The sequence below is a fragment of the Buceros rhinoceros genome, unplaced genomic scaffold, assembly GCF_000710305.1.
Source record: "Buceros rhinoceros silvestris isolate BGI_N320 unplaced genomic scaffold, ASM71030v1 scaffold2265, whole genome shotgun sequence".
Lineage (NCBI taxonomy): Eukaryota > Metazoa > Chordata > Aves > Bucerotiformes > Bucerotidae > Buceros > Buceros rhinoceros.
Genome location: NW_010413216.1, coordinates 13,122 through 29,502, shown reverse-complemented (window position 1 = coordinate 29,502; position 16,381 = coordinate 13,122). Strand labels below are relative to the sequence as shown.

The 16,381-nt window shown below is 38.1% G+C and overlaps 2 protein-coding genes across 2 annotated transcripts in view; one reads left to right on the top strand and one right to left on the bottom strand.

The window, feature by feature from the left end:
• Positions 1–1,495: 1,495 nt before the first annotated feature.
• On the top strand, positions 1,496–9,921 carry PLEKHA3 (pleckstrin homology domain containing, family A (phosphoinositide binding specific) member 3; the record flags this gene model as incomplete). The annotated part of the gene is made up of 7 exons (XM_010136629.1): positions 1,496–1,612; positions 3,008–3,163; positions 3,840–3,976; positions 4,905–5,069; positions 6,180–6,223; positions 6,771–6,886; positions 9,445–9,921. Coding segments are annotated over 7 exons (863 nt in total), but the record flags the coding sequence as incomplete, so codon positions are not given.
• A 4,156-nt stretch (positions 9,922–14,077) lies between these two features.
• The window catches only part of LOC104493866 (titin-like), a gene marked incomplete at its 5' end in the record, with an annotated part of 15,233 nt that continues 12,929 nt past the window's right edge, over positions 14,078–16,381 (bottom strand). The window contains 2 exons of the mRNA XM_010136628.1: positions 14,078–15,363; positions 15,488–15,781. Of these exons, the coding sequence (XP_010134930.1) occupies positions 15,065–15,363; positions 15,488–15,781 (593 nt within the window). The remainder of the gene's footprint in view (positions 15,364–15,487; positions 15,782–16,381) is intronic.

The following is a 16,381-nucleotide window of genomic DNA, read 5'->3' as shown; positions in this document are numbered from 1 at the left end:
GAGTGTAGGTGGTGGTGTACACATACAATTTGAAATATTTCCTGTGGGAGTTGGTATCCTTCAGTGTTTGTACTTTTTTCATTCTGTTTCTGTATCTGACTGTGCATCTGCATTTTGAAAGGCTCAGATGCCTACCATAAGCTATTAGCTAATAAATTAGCTATAAGCTAATAAATTAAAAAAAAAAGCTTTATTTCCTTATCATAGAATTGTGATGTAATGGAGCCTGGTCTTACACTTCCTGAATATATGTTAAAACTTGTAATAACTTAATGTAAGTAGTGTGAAGCCTTTAAGTGATCGTTGAGTCTGGTACCTGATTAAGCCTCCTGTGTAATAATGACTCTGCTGCCAGCTGGCTGCATCTTGCTCTGTTGGAATAGCAATTGGGAAATGCCATGGACTGTGTTGCCATATCACCAAATATGCTGAGTTCTTGGCCATGCAGTTATTGCCATTCCAAACCTTAAGCCAAGCAGGAAGTTAAAGTTTGGTGTTGAGTTGTAAAATAGTGTGATAATCTGCTCCTATTGTATAGCTGACGCAGACTGTAATGGGCCACTGTAATTGTTCTGCTCTACTAAAATATTTTAGTTCAGTGTTATTTTTAGAAACAACGGTGTTTTACTAGGCAAAATGGTTTGCATTTAGTAGTATTAGAAATCAGGGTACTTATTCTAATGAGTATTTATGAAATAGGTGTTAAAAAAGAAAAAAGAAGTGAATAATAATAATAAAAATAATGCTAATATTCTTTAATCCAAGAGGGCCCATGACAATAATTTATTATGTGGTGTAATGCTGCATAGAGTTCTGACAGGTAGTTGCATCTATGCATACACTGTTCTGTTTCATAGATGTAGTGAAGTCTGATCATCATATAATTTTGGCAATGCAAAGCTGGTGAAAACTTTACTAGAGGGGCTGCTGTATGCTGGCCTCACAGATGTACCTAGGGGTGTAAGCCACGTCTCGGATCCCCACACAATGCTACTTCCAGAGAAAATGATGTGTCAGTAGTTAAGTATGAAATACAGTTTTCACTGAAATACAGTAGGCAGAGGAGACCATAACAGCTGGTGACATCAGTCTTTTTTTTTGTATCTCAGAAATAAGATCCTACAATCTTAATAATATCTACCTGAGAAATATGCTTAAATGAGACGGGCTCTTCAGAGGTGTGTAACTTACCAACCTTCAAAACAGGATTCCTTGATGGCTAAATTAAAATTTAATTTTGCACTACAATGGAGTATAGTGAAAACTGAAATACTTGCATCCAAAAAGAATGGGAGAGACGTATCCGTATAATACTAGTCTAGTTATAGAGCGACTCTTGTCTTAAGACTGCACAGATTGTTTACTTCCTGGTGTGTTACAAGAATAGCTTAATGTTTGTATTTTTTATAAAAGTTTTAACAGCCAAAGAGCTGAATTTGCTTCGCAGTTTAGTAATTAGACTAAACTTGCCTTTCCATATTTTTGACCTCACTAGGTTGGCAGCCTCGGTGGTTTGTTTTAGACAATGGGATATTGTCATACTATGATTCACAGGATGATGTTTGCAAAGGCAGCAAAGGAAGTATAAAGATGGATGTGTGTGAAATAAAAGGTAAGAATTAATAGATTTCTGCTTGAGGAAATTTTGGCTGCCAGGGAGATAGAAAAGATCACCCAACATGTGTTTTTCCTTCTCTGTTTTTATTTTTCTGTAGTCCAATGTGACTGCTTCATAGTTCACAAATAATAATAAATGGGAATTCTGAAGTGGTGACAAGGAAAAAATGTTTTTGACAGCTAGAACTCTGTTTTGAGATAAAGAACTCACCATAATTCCTTTTGTTTTAAACAGTTATGTGCAAGTGGCTTATGCTTGAAGTTACCCTGGCTAGTTATTTAGTTCTACCACTTTTCCCTCTTATGAACAGGGATGAGAGACTGAATCATGAATGCTAGGTTTTCAGAAAAGCAGCAGCAGTGACCCAAAAGCAGAGATTTTTATAAACCAGGGATGCTTAGTCTTTTGTTTTCCTGAGTTATTTTTACTTTTGTCGTTGTTAGCAGCTGCCCACCTGCATAGCTGATGGATGTACTAGAGTTAGTAAGTGAACTGTTTGTGTCAGACTTTGAGTTTAGTATATTCTAAGCTATAGGTCAACCACCTTAGCTAATAGCAAGGCATGGTCTAGCTCCTCGCCATTGCTTTCAACTCTTGACCTCCTTCCAGATAACCACAGATGACTGGTCTCGTGATATGGGTACTTGGATATTAAAGAGTGGGACATCTTACTTTACATGGGCCACCAAGTATTTTCCTGTGGAAACTCCTTTTTGCTACTGTTTTCTTGGTGTAGATGAAACCGGCAATGTAAAGTGGAAGATCCCATTTCCCACCCCCCCCACACACACACTTTTTTTTGCCATTCCAATTATTAATTTTGCTTGCCATCTTTCTTTTGGTGAAGAAAAGATAATAGTTGAAGTCCCCTGGGACCTGTAGTTGATGCATGAAAGTTAGCAGAGTATACAGTTAAAGATGTCATACTGAATATAACAGACTGTAAACAAAATCCACTTGAGTTCTAGGTTCTAGGATTCTGACCTGAAGCAAGATTTCATGTAGAAGGCAGATTATTTAAGTCTTCAGCCTAATCCTCTGTAAATACTTGTACTTGCAACAAAACTCTTCAGTTTGCCATGTATAAATTGGGTTTGGAATGCAACAGTTATTACAGATTCATGTGCAGTGAATTGTTAATGCAGAAGGGGAACCTCATTGTACTTGAGTCTGGCCACTGTTCTTGTGTTCCTACCTATTGGCTTGAAGGCATGCTGGGAAGAAAGGTTGAGCAGTTTGGTTGTTCTTTTGTTTAGCAGTGATACGTTGTGATTTACTGTATTACTGTAGGGTTATAATAAACATTTTAAAATACTTTGATCAGTATAATAAATAATTGTTTCTGAGTTGGTTTTTTTGAAAATTGTTTTTTTTCTCCTCTACCATAAGTTCATGCAACAGACAACACAAGAATGGAGCTAATCATCCCAGGGGAACAGCATTTCTATATGAAAGCAGTTAATGCAGCCGAAAGGCAAAGATGGCTGGTAGCACTGGGGAGTGCAAAAGCCTGTTTAGCAGATAGCAGAACAAAAAAAGAAAAAGGTATGTGTGTTATCTAGAGCACATACAATCTTACCATTTTTTTCAAATGCTTGTTTTCAGGTGATGATAGTGCAAATATTGTGGTAGGGGGTCAGTCTTACTGTTTTTAAATACAAATTGTAATTACTTCTAGTCATCTATACAGTAAATTCACCCTTTGTGTTTGAATTAGAGGTCACCTCCATTGACTTCATGTATCTTAAGAGGCTGAAATACCAGCAACTTACTGTCGTTACAAGAACAAACGTACTTTTTGTAGCTGTTGTGTTGTGAAGCTATTTCATTTCTGCTGTTGGTTTTTTATTTTTAATGGTTACTATTGTTTTTTCCATAATTTTTCTTGGATAGCTTAATACAACAACTTACACAACACTCTTGACGGGTGTGAATTTCATCCATTATTTCTTTTCTACATTACATTGCAGTCAAGAAAGATTGCAACTTTATCTTTCCTAGTAATGTGCCTCTTTTGTAATCATCGCTGAATTAGCGTCAGTTATCCAAAAGTACAACCTATTGTCTGCTTCATTGCAGAATCCAATTTTCCTCAAAATTAAGCAAAAGTTTAAGTGAAGTTTTAAACTGTTATTTTAATTTTTGAGCACTTTTCCTTTAAAATTAAATGTGTGCATACACTGTATGCAATAAATTGATATTTCCCTCTTTTTTTTTATAGAAATAAGCGAGACCAATGAATCTCTTAAAACCAAAATGTCTGAACTTCGTCTCTACTGTGATCTTTTAATGCAGCAAGTTCATACGATACAAGAATTTGTTCACCATGATGAGACTCGCTCTCCTACCAGCATTGAGGTACAGAATTTCTAGAATGGCGAATTAGGAGAACCTAATTATACAATACACCTCAAGTTGACATCTTATGCCTTATTCATCTCCCTAATGATTTAACCTAAGGTCAAACGTTGAGTCCTTGTGCGTAAAGTACCTGGATGATATAACTGTAATTGTAATGTGCATTAGGAAGCAATTGTGTTACTGAGCTGTTTGGTTAAAAGGCCAGAAGAGCTGCCATATGAGTTATGCAATAATTTGTCTTGTTTTGCCTCTCTGTTATGGACAGAGTAGTTGAAACAATCTCTTTTTGCCTGTTCCTCACTTCCTGGGGTGTTCCATTTTGTTATCAGTGACAGCTAGTGTTACAGGTATTGGAAACCTGCAGTGTAGTTAAGTCTCTCTGAATATGCACAAGTAAAATTCTAGTATTTCTGCTTTTGAAGGAAAGTTAGTACTGGAAATGATGATTGGCTTCATTCTTTACACTCTTGAGCACTCTGTGGACAATATTGTTGTCCACTTAGGGCAAAGCAAGAGTTTGATGCTTAGTCACAACACAGCAAGTAGTTGTCAGTTTACAGCAAGGTGAAATTGGCCTGCAGGCTCCTTGCACTAGAGTGACGTGTTCTGCTGCAATTTATTTGTTTCACTGAATGATCTCCTGATAGCTGTTAGTCACTCCAAGACAAGCTTAGCAGTAAAAATCTGACAGCATTGTTGGCTGATACCTAAAAAAATTCATGTGTCAAAAAGAAATTACAATGCTGTCACATTTGCTTAAATTAACCTCACTGGAAGTGTACATTTCATTAAATAAAATGGGAAATGGAAGTCCTTAGTGGTAATGAGGGAGATTAGTGTGTGAGGGAGTGGTGGTGGGGCAGAGTTTTATTTACATCTTTTCAGTTTCTTTTTTCTTGCTTATACTTGTTTCATTTATTTTCAGAACATGAATGAAGCCTCTTCCTTGCTTAGTGCCACATGTAATACATTTATCACAACACTTGAAGAATGTGTGAAGATTGCTAATGCCAAGTTTAAGCCAGAAATGTTCCAGCTGCCTCACCCTGATCCCTTAGTTTCTCCTGTGTCACCATCACCTGTCCAAATGGTTTAGACATTTTGAAATACTATTTTATCTAAGTGTTGTATTGTTGATTGGATGAAGGGAGGAAAGGCAGGAGACTATGCTACTGCTGTGATGTCAGCAGTTGTAACCTTTACTGTTATGATCAGTACTGGTCCTAAATATAAATCAATGATTTTCCGTGCCCAGACTTCATTTGCCGGCCTTTACATAATGAGAGTAATTTATCATACGTGATAATTTGTAATACAATGAGGTATCTCAAATGAATGAGGTTTAACTTTTCCTCAGTTCAACTGCTTCTTTCGTTTTTAGAATGCTAGTTGTACACTGACCTTAAGAATTTCACAACCTTGCCTCCTGTTCAAACAGATAACTGCCTTGTGGCTTGAAGCGCTTCAGCAAGATAACATATCTTTCAGTGTATATAATTCAGAATGTTTGTATTAATATAACATGACCTTTTTTAACAAAAAGGTAAATAATGGTAGAGATACCACTTGCATAACTCTTCACTACTGATTATTACCCTTAGAAGGACATCTTAAATGTCTTCTCGATCACATGTATAGGTTCCAAGATGAGCTGTATTGTGGGATTTTGTTGTGGAAATCCCTTACTTTGCACTTGATCTCTTGTCTCTATCTTCAATCAGTTTACTTACAAAGCTGAGAATTATTATTTTAAGCTAATAACTTGCTTTGATTTGCATAGAGATTTGACAGTGATATCAGAAGAACCACAAGGAATCAAGAGGCAGGATTTGACTTTATTGTGTAATGGGGAATTTAAACTGGCATTTGATAGTGGAAGAATGTTTTGATATTTCTGTGTATCATAGCAATTAACAGATGGCTTTGTGAGTAACCTTGGAGCAAAAGAGCAACTAGGTAGTACTTTTTGTAGTAAACTATTTCCTGCGTGAATGCTTTAAAACTTATAACAATCCATCTGTTTGCATATAGTTAAATCACATTTTTAACTACGAATGGTTTGCTTTTAATTAAAAAGATTGCTTTCTCTCTTTGTAGACACTGTAAATAAAGTAAAAATCAATGTAGGTATGCATATTATTCTTACAACTTTGTGACATTTTTGGTGTGGTTTGTTGTTTGGATTTTTTTTTTCCTCTAGATGAAGCGTTCCATTAGCCACCCTGGTCCTTGCTATTCAGACAGGTGATTTTCTATTTCTTAAAGCTTTTTTCTTATGTCTCAGAGAACCTCCCTGAACCTGCTAGCATTAAAATCAAAATGTGAGAAGAATTGTTTGCTTGGGGGGAAAAAAATTAAACAGCATAGACTGATCTAACTTTGAAAACTAAGGGTGCAGATTATCAGTGACTGTGGCAAATAATGCAGCTGCTGTCTCTAACATGCTATAAAAATTTCTTCATGCTAGAAACTTCATGCAAATGACTTATTCTGACAAGTTCATGAAATTAGACATAGAGCTTGAAATACTAACGTTCTTTCTGAGTCAGTATTTCCGATTCTTGAGTTATTTTCTTCTACGTGTAAAGGTTGTATTAAAGTATTTCCATTTTCAGGCTTTGTAGTTGTGAAAATTAAGAATGTTCTGTTGACTGCCATTTTTAGTTTAGCATAGTGAAAAACAGTTGATACTAGAAGTTTGATCACAGCATCAAAATTTATTTTTATGTATATTAAGTTTTGGTGAGTTGTTACATATTATGCTTACTAATAGATCTCATTTCTTTTGTAGGAATAATCTCTCTATGAAAGAACCAATTTTATCCCTTCACAGATTTTCACAGCGGCGCAGAAGAACATACTCAGATACAGAATCTTACAGTGATAGTCCCTTTGAAGATTCTCGGAGTAAGTTTGGAAGATGGGTGGGGGTTTTTTTGTATCTTCCTGTTTACAGCAGCTGCTCTAGCTCTGATATCAGCAGGAGGACGGAAGTTTTCATAGTTACTCAAAGTTTTGACTGTAAGATTCCTGTATTATAACTTTAGTTTGTTATGTGGCTGACTTTTGATGTCTTTCATTCATGTTGAAAAGGATCTTAACAGCTGGAGTAGTTGTACTGAAATCAGCGGTACTGTTGGCAAGGTGAAGGGATGTTTGTACTAATAGAATATGTGAACGATGTTCTGCTAAGCAGTGTAGAATACTGTTGTTTGCCACCTGCTTGTTATCACAAAACAAATTCTCCTTTCTGTGAGTAGCAGGGAGTAATTTCCACCCAGTGCATTGCAGAAAGATAGTTCGTTTCAGTGGTTGCTTGCTGTTTTTGGAGAGCAGCACAGTTGAGAAAGAGTGCAGCCTTGCCAATAATAAGTAAAAACAACCCCGCTAAATTACAAAATTATGTTCCCTGCTGGTTAGATGGGCCTACAGAGTTAGTAGGTAGTAACCAGATCATCTGTGATTTTTCCTTTTGAATCCTGCTGCCATTTTGACTCTGTCCTAACTCCTCTCAGGGAGACTTTCACAGAATCATAAAATCATTTTGGTTGGAAAAGACCTTTAAGATAATCAAGACTAACCGTTAACCCAGCACTGCCAGGTCCATGTCCCTCAGCACCACATCTATATTTCATTAAATACCTCCAGGGATGGGGACTCCACCGCTGCCCTGGGCAGCCTGTTCCAATGCTTCAAAACCCTTTCTGTAAAAAATTTCTTCCTAATATCCAACTGAAACCTCCCCTGGTGCAACTTGAGGCCATTTCCTCTCGTCGTATCACTTGTTATTTGGCAGAAGAGACCAACTCCCAACTCACTACAGCCTCCTTTCAGGTAGTTATAGAGTGGTGAGGTCACCCCTTAGCCTTCTCCAGACTAAACAACACCAGTTCCCTCAGCCATTTCTCACAGGACTTGTTCTCTAAACTCTTCACCAGCTTCGTTGCCCTTCTCTGGGCACGCTCTAGCAACTCAGTGTCCTTGTAGTGATGGGCCCAAAACTGAGCACAGTATTCAAGCTGCAGCCTCACCAGAGCTGAGCACAGGGGAACAATCCCTTCCCTACTCCTGATGGCCACACTATTTCGGATAGAATCCAGGATGCCGTTGGCCTTCTTGGTCACCTGGGCACACTGCTTGCTCATATTCAATAGTCAACACCCCTGTTGTCCTTTTTCACCAGGCATCCTTCTGGCCACTCTTCCCCAAGCCTGTAGCATTGCCATGGGGGTTGTTACGACCCAGGTTCAAGACCTGGCACTTGGCCTTGTTGAATTTCATACAATTGGCCTCAGCCCATTGATTCAGCCTGTCCAGATCCCTCTGTGGAGCTTCTCTACCTTCAAGCAGATTGGCACATCCTCCCAGCTTGGTGTCATACACAAACTGACTGAGGGTGCACTCGATCCCCTCATCCAGATCATTGATAAAGATGTTAAAGAGACAAGCCCCAATACTGAGCCCTGGAGAACAGAGAACACCACTTTAACTTGACTAGCTGTTCTTGACTAATTGTGGTTTAGCCTTGCTTCCTTTTGGAGTGCCTAGTTTCTCGCTTGGATTGAAAAAACCTGAGGTCTGTGCATTGCTGAAAGCCCAGAGTACCTACAAAGACATACTAATGCTTTACATTCTATCATGAAGCAAGTATTCGCACTTCCACACCATTTGCTTGGTTCTGTGATGCTCACGTGTTGCAGGGTGACCACCTCTTTCACCGCACTCATCTGCCACCAGCACAGGCTATGCCAGCACGTGTCCCAAGCTAATAAACTTAGTTTAGATCCTATTCTATGTCTCATTGCCAGTGTAGGTGCCCATCAGTCTAGCTTCCTGTAATGCAAGGCTCTTTTTACCATCTGGACCTTCTAGTGTTGGTTACTCAGTCGGACTCTTTTCAGGACTGCTGAGAAGAGTCTCTGTCTTGCGTGTTTCTGCTAATACCAGGCTTTTTGGGTACCTCGCTATGTAGCTTCTAGCTCAGTTTCTGGGTTTGGTTTTTTTTTTTTTTTTTTTTTTTTTTTTTTTTTTTTTTTACCGTGTTAGACACTCCTTCTGCTACCTTCCAGTTATCTTAGTTCTTTCTCTTTCCTGTCAGGTAGCCTAGCTATGCCCAACTTGCAGTATGACATGCATTTCATTTTAATAATAGAAAATGTTTTAATTAAATGCTTATATATGCATCAGTTCTTTAAATAAAAATGTCATCTGTTCCTTATACAGAATATGTCTGCACCTCACAGATTATTGTCCTTCATAATGTAAAAATTATTGTGTATTAAAAACAAAAATATTTGACTTATACTAGCTGAGCATTCTTCGTAGCTGTCATCCTTGGGCATGCTAAGAAGTCCAGAGTAATTGTGATTCTGATTGCTTTTGTATAGGAAACAGCAAATAGAATAACTGATGGATTGGATGAAGGTTTTGGGGGCTGAAAATTAAACACTTATGTATCTTCATAGGATCTGCTCAGTGTTCTAGAAGTGCTGTCAACGGAGATCTGGTATCATCAACCATTCCTGAAGAAAACAGATCAGTATCGAAGGAAGGATCTGAACCTGAAGAGACTCTTTCATCTTTTTCTTCCTGAAGAAACTGAAAGTATTCAATTTTCTATAAATAATGCTATGCAAAAGCTGCTGTAATTATACTGTTGTTATAGGAAGTAGTAATTTCCCTTTTTAGAAGGATTTCTCTGCACTTTATAGAATAACATAAAAACTATCTTTGAAGTGTATTTTATCTTTGTATAGTTTATTTGCAAGAGTATTTTCCTAATATTTCACATCTTGAATGTGCGGTTTTTTTGAACAAATGATGGCTTAACAGATAAGCATCCACATTTCTAAATGTAGATCTTTTAAAAAAAGTGTGAAGATCTGATTGATATATTGGTAAATCTTCAGGTTATAAACTTCAGCAAAAAGGTTTAATGTTTTTTGGAGAAAATGCAACTTGTGCCATGGGCCTCTTGGTCATTTGTACCAGGTCATCCACCAGGAGCTGTGATTAGCCCTGAAAGGGCTTTTTTTTGCCTGTGTAAGGGCTGTGGGAATGAGCACTACTGGGTCTACTCTAGCGGCTTGATGGTAATCGACATTGCCTTCTCTAAAAACACAAGGATATACATAATCAGGTCCTTATTTTTAGCCAATGAAAGTAGAAGTATTTAGTGTATTTTTCTAAACAGATGTGTAAAAATAGCTTAATATGAAGCATTTCTACCAAACATTGGATATTTAATAATTTTTATTTATTTATTATTTTTTGCATCAAAAATTTCTACCTACTTTTCACTACTAAAGATGTACTAAAGGCTTGAAAATGTGCATAAATTGTTTCTAGGGTGTGTAGCATCACAAGAAGCTAATGCAGCACTGTTAAGGTTTAATGTGCTCACTTAAGATACGTTTTTAGCAAAGTATAAAAGCATGAGCTGAAATATTAGACCATTAAGCTGCTGTTGTAATGAGTATTTGTATCTATATATATTTTATTTATGGCATATTTATACAAAAGGGAGCTTCTGTTTTTGTGACTCCTTTATATCATTTGAGGATGGTATAAACCAGGAGGTGGATTCGTCTCTCAGTTACATCAGTATAAATTTGTATTAACTGAGATTGGTGTCTGACTCTCTTGATGATGATAATTAATGAGTAATATAGTGTAACAGTGCCTACTAGCTCCTTGGTCCAGAAGGTTGCTAGTATTAGCATTGCAAGCTTTTGGGGCTTTGGGGGTTATTAATTTAGGGATAAACTTGGTCTGTAAAGTCTTAGCTGTAGAGCACTTTAAGCAAGCCATTTATTGGTTTTGATTTACACAATTGTTAGATAAATGTACAGGGGTTTTGCACTCAAGCGCATACCAAAATCTGTTTTTATAATCAGGTCGTCTTTAATTTGGTTGAACTACTCTTCCTTTTGTTTATATGAATAATTCGGTGTTTTTGAAGCAGGCTGGAAAGGACTGGAGGAAATGAAGTGGAAGCTTTCCTTATAAATTTCTGAAATGGTGATTTATCTAATTCAAAATAGGTCCATATGTTGAGGAAAAACGTATGAGCATTTGCCCATATATAAAATACTAATTTATAAACCATTGTATCAGGGTCAAATGGAGTGGTTCGTACAAGTACAGTTATTTGTGGATACCAGCTCAGAGCTGTCATTTGTGCTCAGTTCTGTCAGTTTTCATGCAACTACCATTTCCACCTGTGTATCAGCCACACACATGCTTGTACAATTTTTTCTGAATGTTTGCTTTAATGTGTTCTGTATGACACTTGCGACAATTGTAAAAACAAGTATTAAAAAAGATGGCCAGAGAAGTAAACTGCATATTGCAATGCGAGTGTTGTCTTATATGCCGTCTTAGAGCTGCTTTTTGAAATTTCACTGAGGTTTCTGCCAGCTTGTGCAGTGTCACATTAACAGGTATCTTTTTCTGGCTTTCAGCTGCTATTGGAGTAAAAGAGTTTGGATGACACTTCGTGCAAAAAACCTCTGAGACTGATCAGTGCATGTAGCAGGAAGTAATAATGTTAAATACCATGGCAGATAGGATTGTTTAGACAAAGGTTGCTATGATTAGGGTCAAGCACAAATTTGCATGTAATTACTTCAGCACTGTTTTGGGTTCCTCTGTGTCACTAAAGCTGGGAGTGATGGCTTTGCATATGTGTAACCTGTGCCAAACTCTGTGGCAAAAATCCAAAAATGTATTTCAGTGAAATCAGTGAAGATGATATGCTGTCATACTAGTGGCAGCTGGAGCTAAAACATTGTTTATGCAAATGATGCTTAGCTGGCTGAATCACAATGACCAACGTGTACTAAGAAAAACAAATGTGGATGCTCTTACATTTTCATTTCCAGGCTTAGGGGAGAGCTTATCAGAAATGCCCAATTGTATCATTACTCCTTCTGGTGGAGAATGGGAGCTAAATCGCAGCATAAAATGTGTAATTAGTACTTCTAGTTTTGATTTCACTTGCTTCTGAAGAGATCAAGCTGAAACTGATTTTTAAAATAATATTTATCAGCTGAAGAATATAAGCCTACTACATACGTTTAGTATGTAAAAGTGGTAACTTCTACTTGCCGAGTTGTATCTCTGAAGTCTCAAACATCAGATTAGAAATACGTGCTTAAATGCCTTATCAGCATGTACTCTAAAGAATTAATGATCAGGTGGTCAGTGAATTATTGGAGATTTGTGAAAACTGAGATTACAACATTCAGGGGCTTTAAAATGCTGAAAATTAATGTTTGTATTTCTTTCCACTTAGTGTAGAGTAAGTCAGCATGACTTCCCCCCCCCCCACCCCTCCCCGAGAAAGCAATCTTTGTGGTAGGAATACTTCAGAGGTTGCTTCTGCCTAGAAAAAATTTAAAATGTATTTAAAAGCACAGCTATTTGTGTATTTTCACAAACTGTAAACTTGAGTTTTGCATTTTACGCTACCATCAGTTTAAGCATTGAAATGAAATGTTGTTTCTGTTAGGGCAGTCCCTAGCTTTCTAAAAGGGTGTAATACCTTAATGAAGGGAATGCCTGTGTCTGAAAAAGGGTTTTTTTGTAAATGTTGTTACTCATCCTCGCCCACCTGGACGTGTTCCTGTGCAGCATGCTTTAGGCAAACCTGCCTTAACCAGGGGACTGGACTCGATGATCCCCAGAGGTCCCTTCCAACCCCTACCAGTCTGTGATCATTCTGCTTTAAAAGAGTTCATGATGTGAAACCTGCCCATGACAGGCATTTCTTTACTAACTGCTTTGAGGGGTGAACCTAAGAGTTCCAGATCTAGAAGAGGAAGTTACTGCTTACAGGGGGTTTATGTAGCACCACAGTTGCCTTCCTGAGGATCTCTGCTGAAGATCTTTACCTTTGCTTTTGTCCCAAAGCACACTCCATCTTGTCTGACCCTGAAAACTGAGCATGCACAGCAGAGGAGAGAAAATAGACACGTCAGCCAGCCATTGGTGTATTCCTCCCATGATGTCGGCACATCTCATTGGCTCTGGAGTCTTGGCACACCCTTGTGCTTCCTTTCGAAAAACAGGGGCAAGGACACTAAAACCAGTCCTCAGATCTGCTGCTGCTGCCCCCGCCACTGGTGCCTGCCCTTTCCTGCTGCTCTGGCCACTGCTGCTCGGAGTGGGGGTAACAGCTTTGTAGCCTACTACTTACTCGCTAAAAAAAAAAAAAAAAGTCTGCTTCTATAGTGAGGTTTTGTTTGCTTTTTTTTCAAATAGGTTTTTAAACATAGTACCTGCTTTGCTACTTCTGACAAAATTGAATTTTTTTTTATGCTGGGAGTCACAGTGTTGGAGAGTGTTCCTAACTAATGCTACTGCCTCCCTTCAGAGAATTGTCCCTCTCCTGAAGCAGTATTGCATTGCTCTGAGCATATTTGCTCTCAAGCTTTTTCTACTGACCAGAGTGAATTCTAGAAGCAGATTTGCTCCTTTGATACTCTTTTCCCACAGATAACCAAAATTGTGACCCGCTTGCATGTGATTTGTGATTTCCAGCCCCCTCCCCCAGCTTTGCTCCTGTGGATATGTCATGTCAGCTGACCTGAGTAGTGAAGAACTGATGAGCCCTTAATTATTCATGGGAGGTGAGAACTTGTAGGTCCAGGCAATTAGAGACAACTAGTCTATGCTAGTTGCAGCTGCCAAAAAAATGAGGCAGTAGCTGGGTTTTTAACTGCTTACTTTCAGCAGAGACCAGCTATAAAGAAGAGAGATTAGCAATTTATCCATGTAGGATGTAGTGGAAGGCTTGGAAGTTCACTTAAGGTACAGCGTAAATGCCTGGGCATGTGCTAAAACTTATCCCTTGTCAATGAACCACCTATGAAGAAATGGTTTTGTTTTTTAAAGTCTGGCTCTTTCTAAGGCTATCTTGCTGGTGGCCAGGCTCTTTCTCATACACAGCTGGATTTTTAACAGCTAGCTACATGGTTTACATCCTTGGAGAACTGCATTTCTACCCAGACTTTTCTTTCAGCATCTCTTTTTCTGTAGCGTAGTGCAGGCATTGTAAAAACAGAGCATAATAAATAAATAACAAGGAGTTGCAGATTTTATGGTGCAGAAAGCATGCTTTATTTCAAATTAACAATTCTATCTCAAGGAGGTTCAACAGCTAACAAGATTTATTACTACATTAAGAGAACTAAAGCAAATTGAAGTGCAGAGCGGTATTTGATGTCATAACAACAGTTTGTTTTCAAACTGTGGTTCATTGCTTAGTTGCCTGCAAGTGACTACTGGGTGTCTAGTACTACCACACAAACTCAATCACTGCATCCTACGAACCTCCGAGAGGGGGTACTGCTGCTGCACATGAGTACCTAAATAGCTTTGTTAATTAAGGGGATGGCCAGGTGATGTTACTTTTTAAAAGCTATTCAGGCAATCAGTGTGTCAGAAACGGTACACAGACAGTGGGTGAACAAAGTGCTGGCCGCTTGCACTTTGCCCAAAAATTGTCAGTCAGGTATGGAAATTATGACATAATCAGATCCAATGTAAAACATTAAAGCAAGGCTTACAGGAGGGTAATTGCAAACATCACCAATGCCTTACATTTCTGATTCAACATAAATATTTGTGCATGTAGGAAGTAAGTACTATGCACAGTATCATCTCTTAGGTATAGGTAATCATCTTCAACAGGGAGCCTCTCTACCTGTTGAGGCATTCTTAGACATCAACAATGAGTTGAGGCACAAAAATTAGGTGGATGTTGAGTAGGGTAGTCGTTTGCTAGGAAACTTTCTCCTACCAACTGTTAGTTCCAAAAGTTACGTTTCAAAATGTCATAAAATAAATGGTACAAAACTTCATAACCGTTAACTTCGGCTATATACAGTATGTACATGACAGTGAAAAAAGTGTTTAAAATTCTTAGGTCAATAATGACTATAAGTCATAACGTATAAATCTGGACTTTTGTCTCATTCAGGTAGGTACAAAAATATTTTTTTATATTTACAGATCAGATATTTCAGTCCATATATGAATCACTTGTAAAAAGACAAGTGTAAATAATACAGATCAAGCTTTCTAAATTGATCGAATATTAATATTCACAGTGGCAGAATCGGTACCATGTTCGTTTCCTAAATTCAGGGTGTAAAGACCACCGTCGTTCTTCTGGACATCCATGATGATTAGGGTGGTTAGATCTTCACTTGTTTCAATGTGGAATCTGCCTTGCTGGTCCTGGCTGGTAATCTTTTTCCCTCTGCAGTACCATGTTATTTCAGGAGCAGGTTCACCCGAAAAGGCACAAGAGAGTGTGAGAACTTTTCCTTCATCAATGCTGATATCGGATGGGAGAGCTTCAATTTTGGGTGGTGCTCCTTTACAAAACAGAAGAAGAAATACCAAGTTAGTCTGTTTCCACTAAGCCACGCAGCAGGTTTACTCTGAGAACTACTTCAGGGCATCTGAAGCGCTAACTCTACTAGTAATTGAATTGCTCACCTCTCAGACCTGATTTAAGCATTTTACTAGTTGAACTCTCCAGTTGAGCCATACTAGATTTCCCCATAATACTGCTGGAGCTCATCTCTACAAAGGATTCTTTCATGGAGGACATGCTTTTGGCAGACATGCTTGCAAATTTCATTTCAGTCATGCTGCTACTGCTGAAACTGCTGAATGAAGCCTCTTGTTTAGAAGCAGCCATTTGAAAGGACTGAGAAGAAAAACTTTCGTGCATGCTTGCGTCGCCACTTGTCTTCAATACTACCTCTTTTGGAGGTTCTTCAATTAGAGCTGGAGAGCATCGCAAACATAGAAGGAAAAACCAATTAACGTCACATTAACAAATGTAGTCATGCACTTCTGTGTGGTTAATTTTACAGAAAGGAAGAGACAGCATAGTTTGCTTTCAATTGAAAACTGCAGGAGTGTAAGATCGTTTACAGTCACTTGATCCAAATCACAAGCAGTAATACGTAAATGAGACAAGTAGGAAATGGAACTGTCACTAGCATGTATGGGCTTGAAGGAAAAAATACTTAAGAAGAAACAGGTCATCACACAGTGTTTCCTATTAGAACAATTATTAGAATTAGAGAGAGAAATTGTGTGTATTCAGTTTGAGTTCTTACCAGCACAATATAGGAAAGACTGTGTTTCACTGCATTGTTCTGTAACTAAAAAAGGCAACAGAAAAGCTCAATCACTGCAGCTTTCCTTTAAACACAAGCACAGTCATACAAGCAAATCATAGCAACACCTTGATGCTAGGAACTGGGATATGGTGCAGCCAATAGAACACTAAACCCAGTTCAGTTTTGTCTAAGTTACCACAGAAGTTTTAACCGTGGAATTACTTTGTTTTGTTGAAACAGATTCTGTTAGTAAATGGGG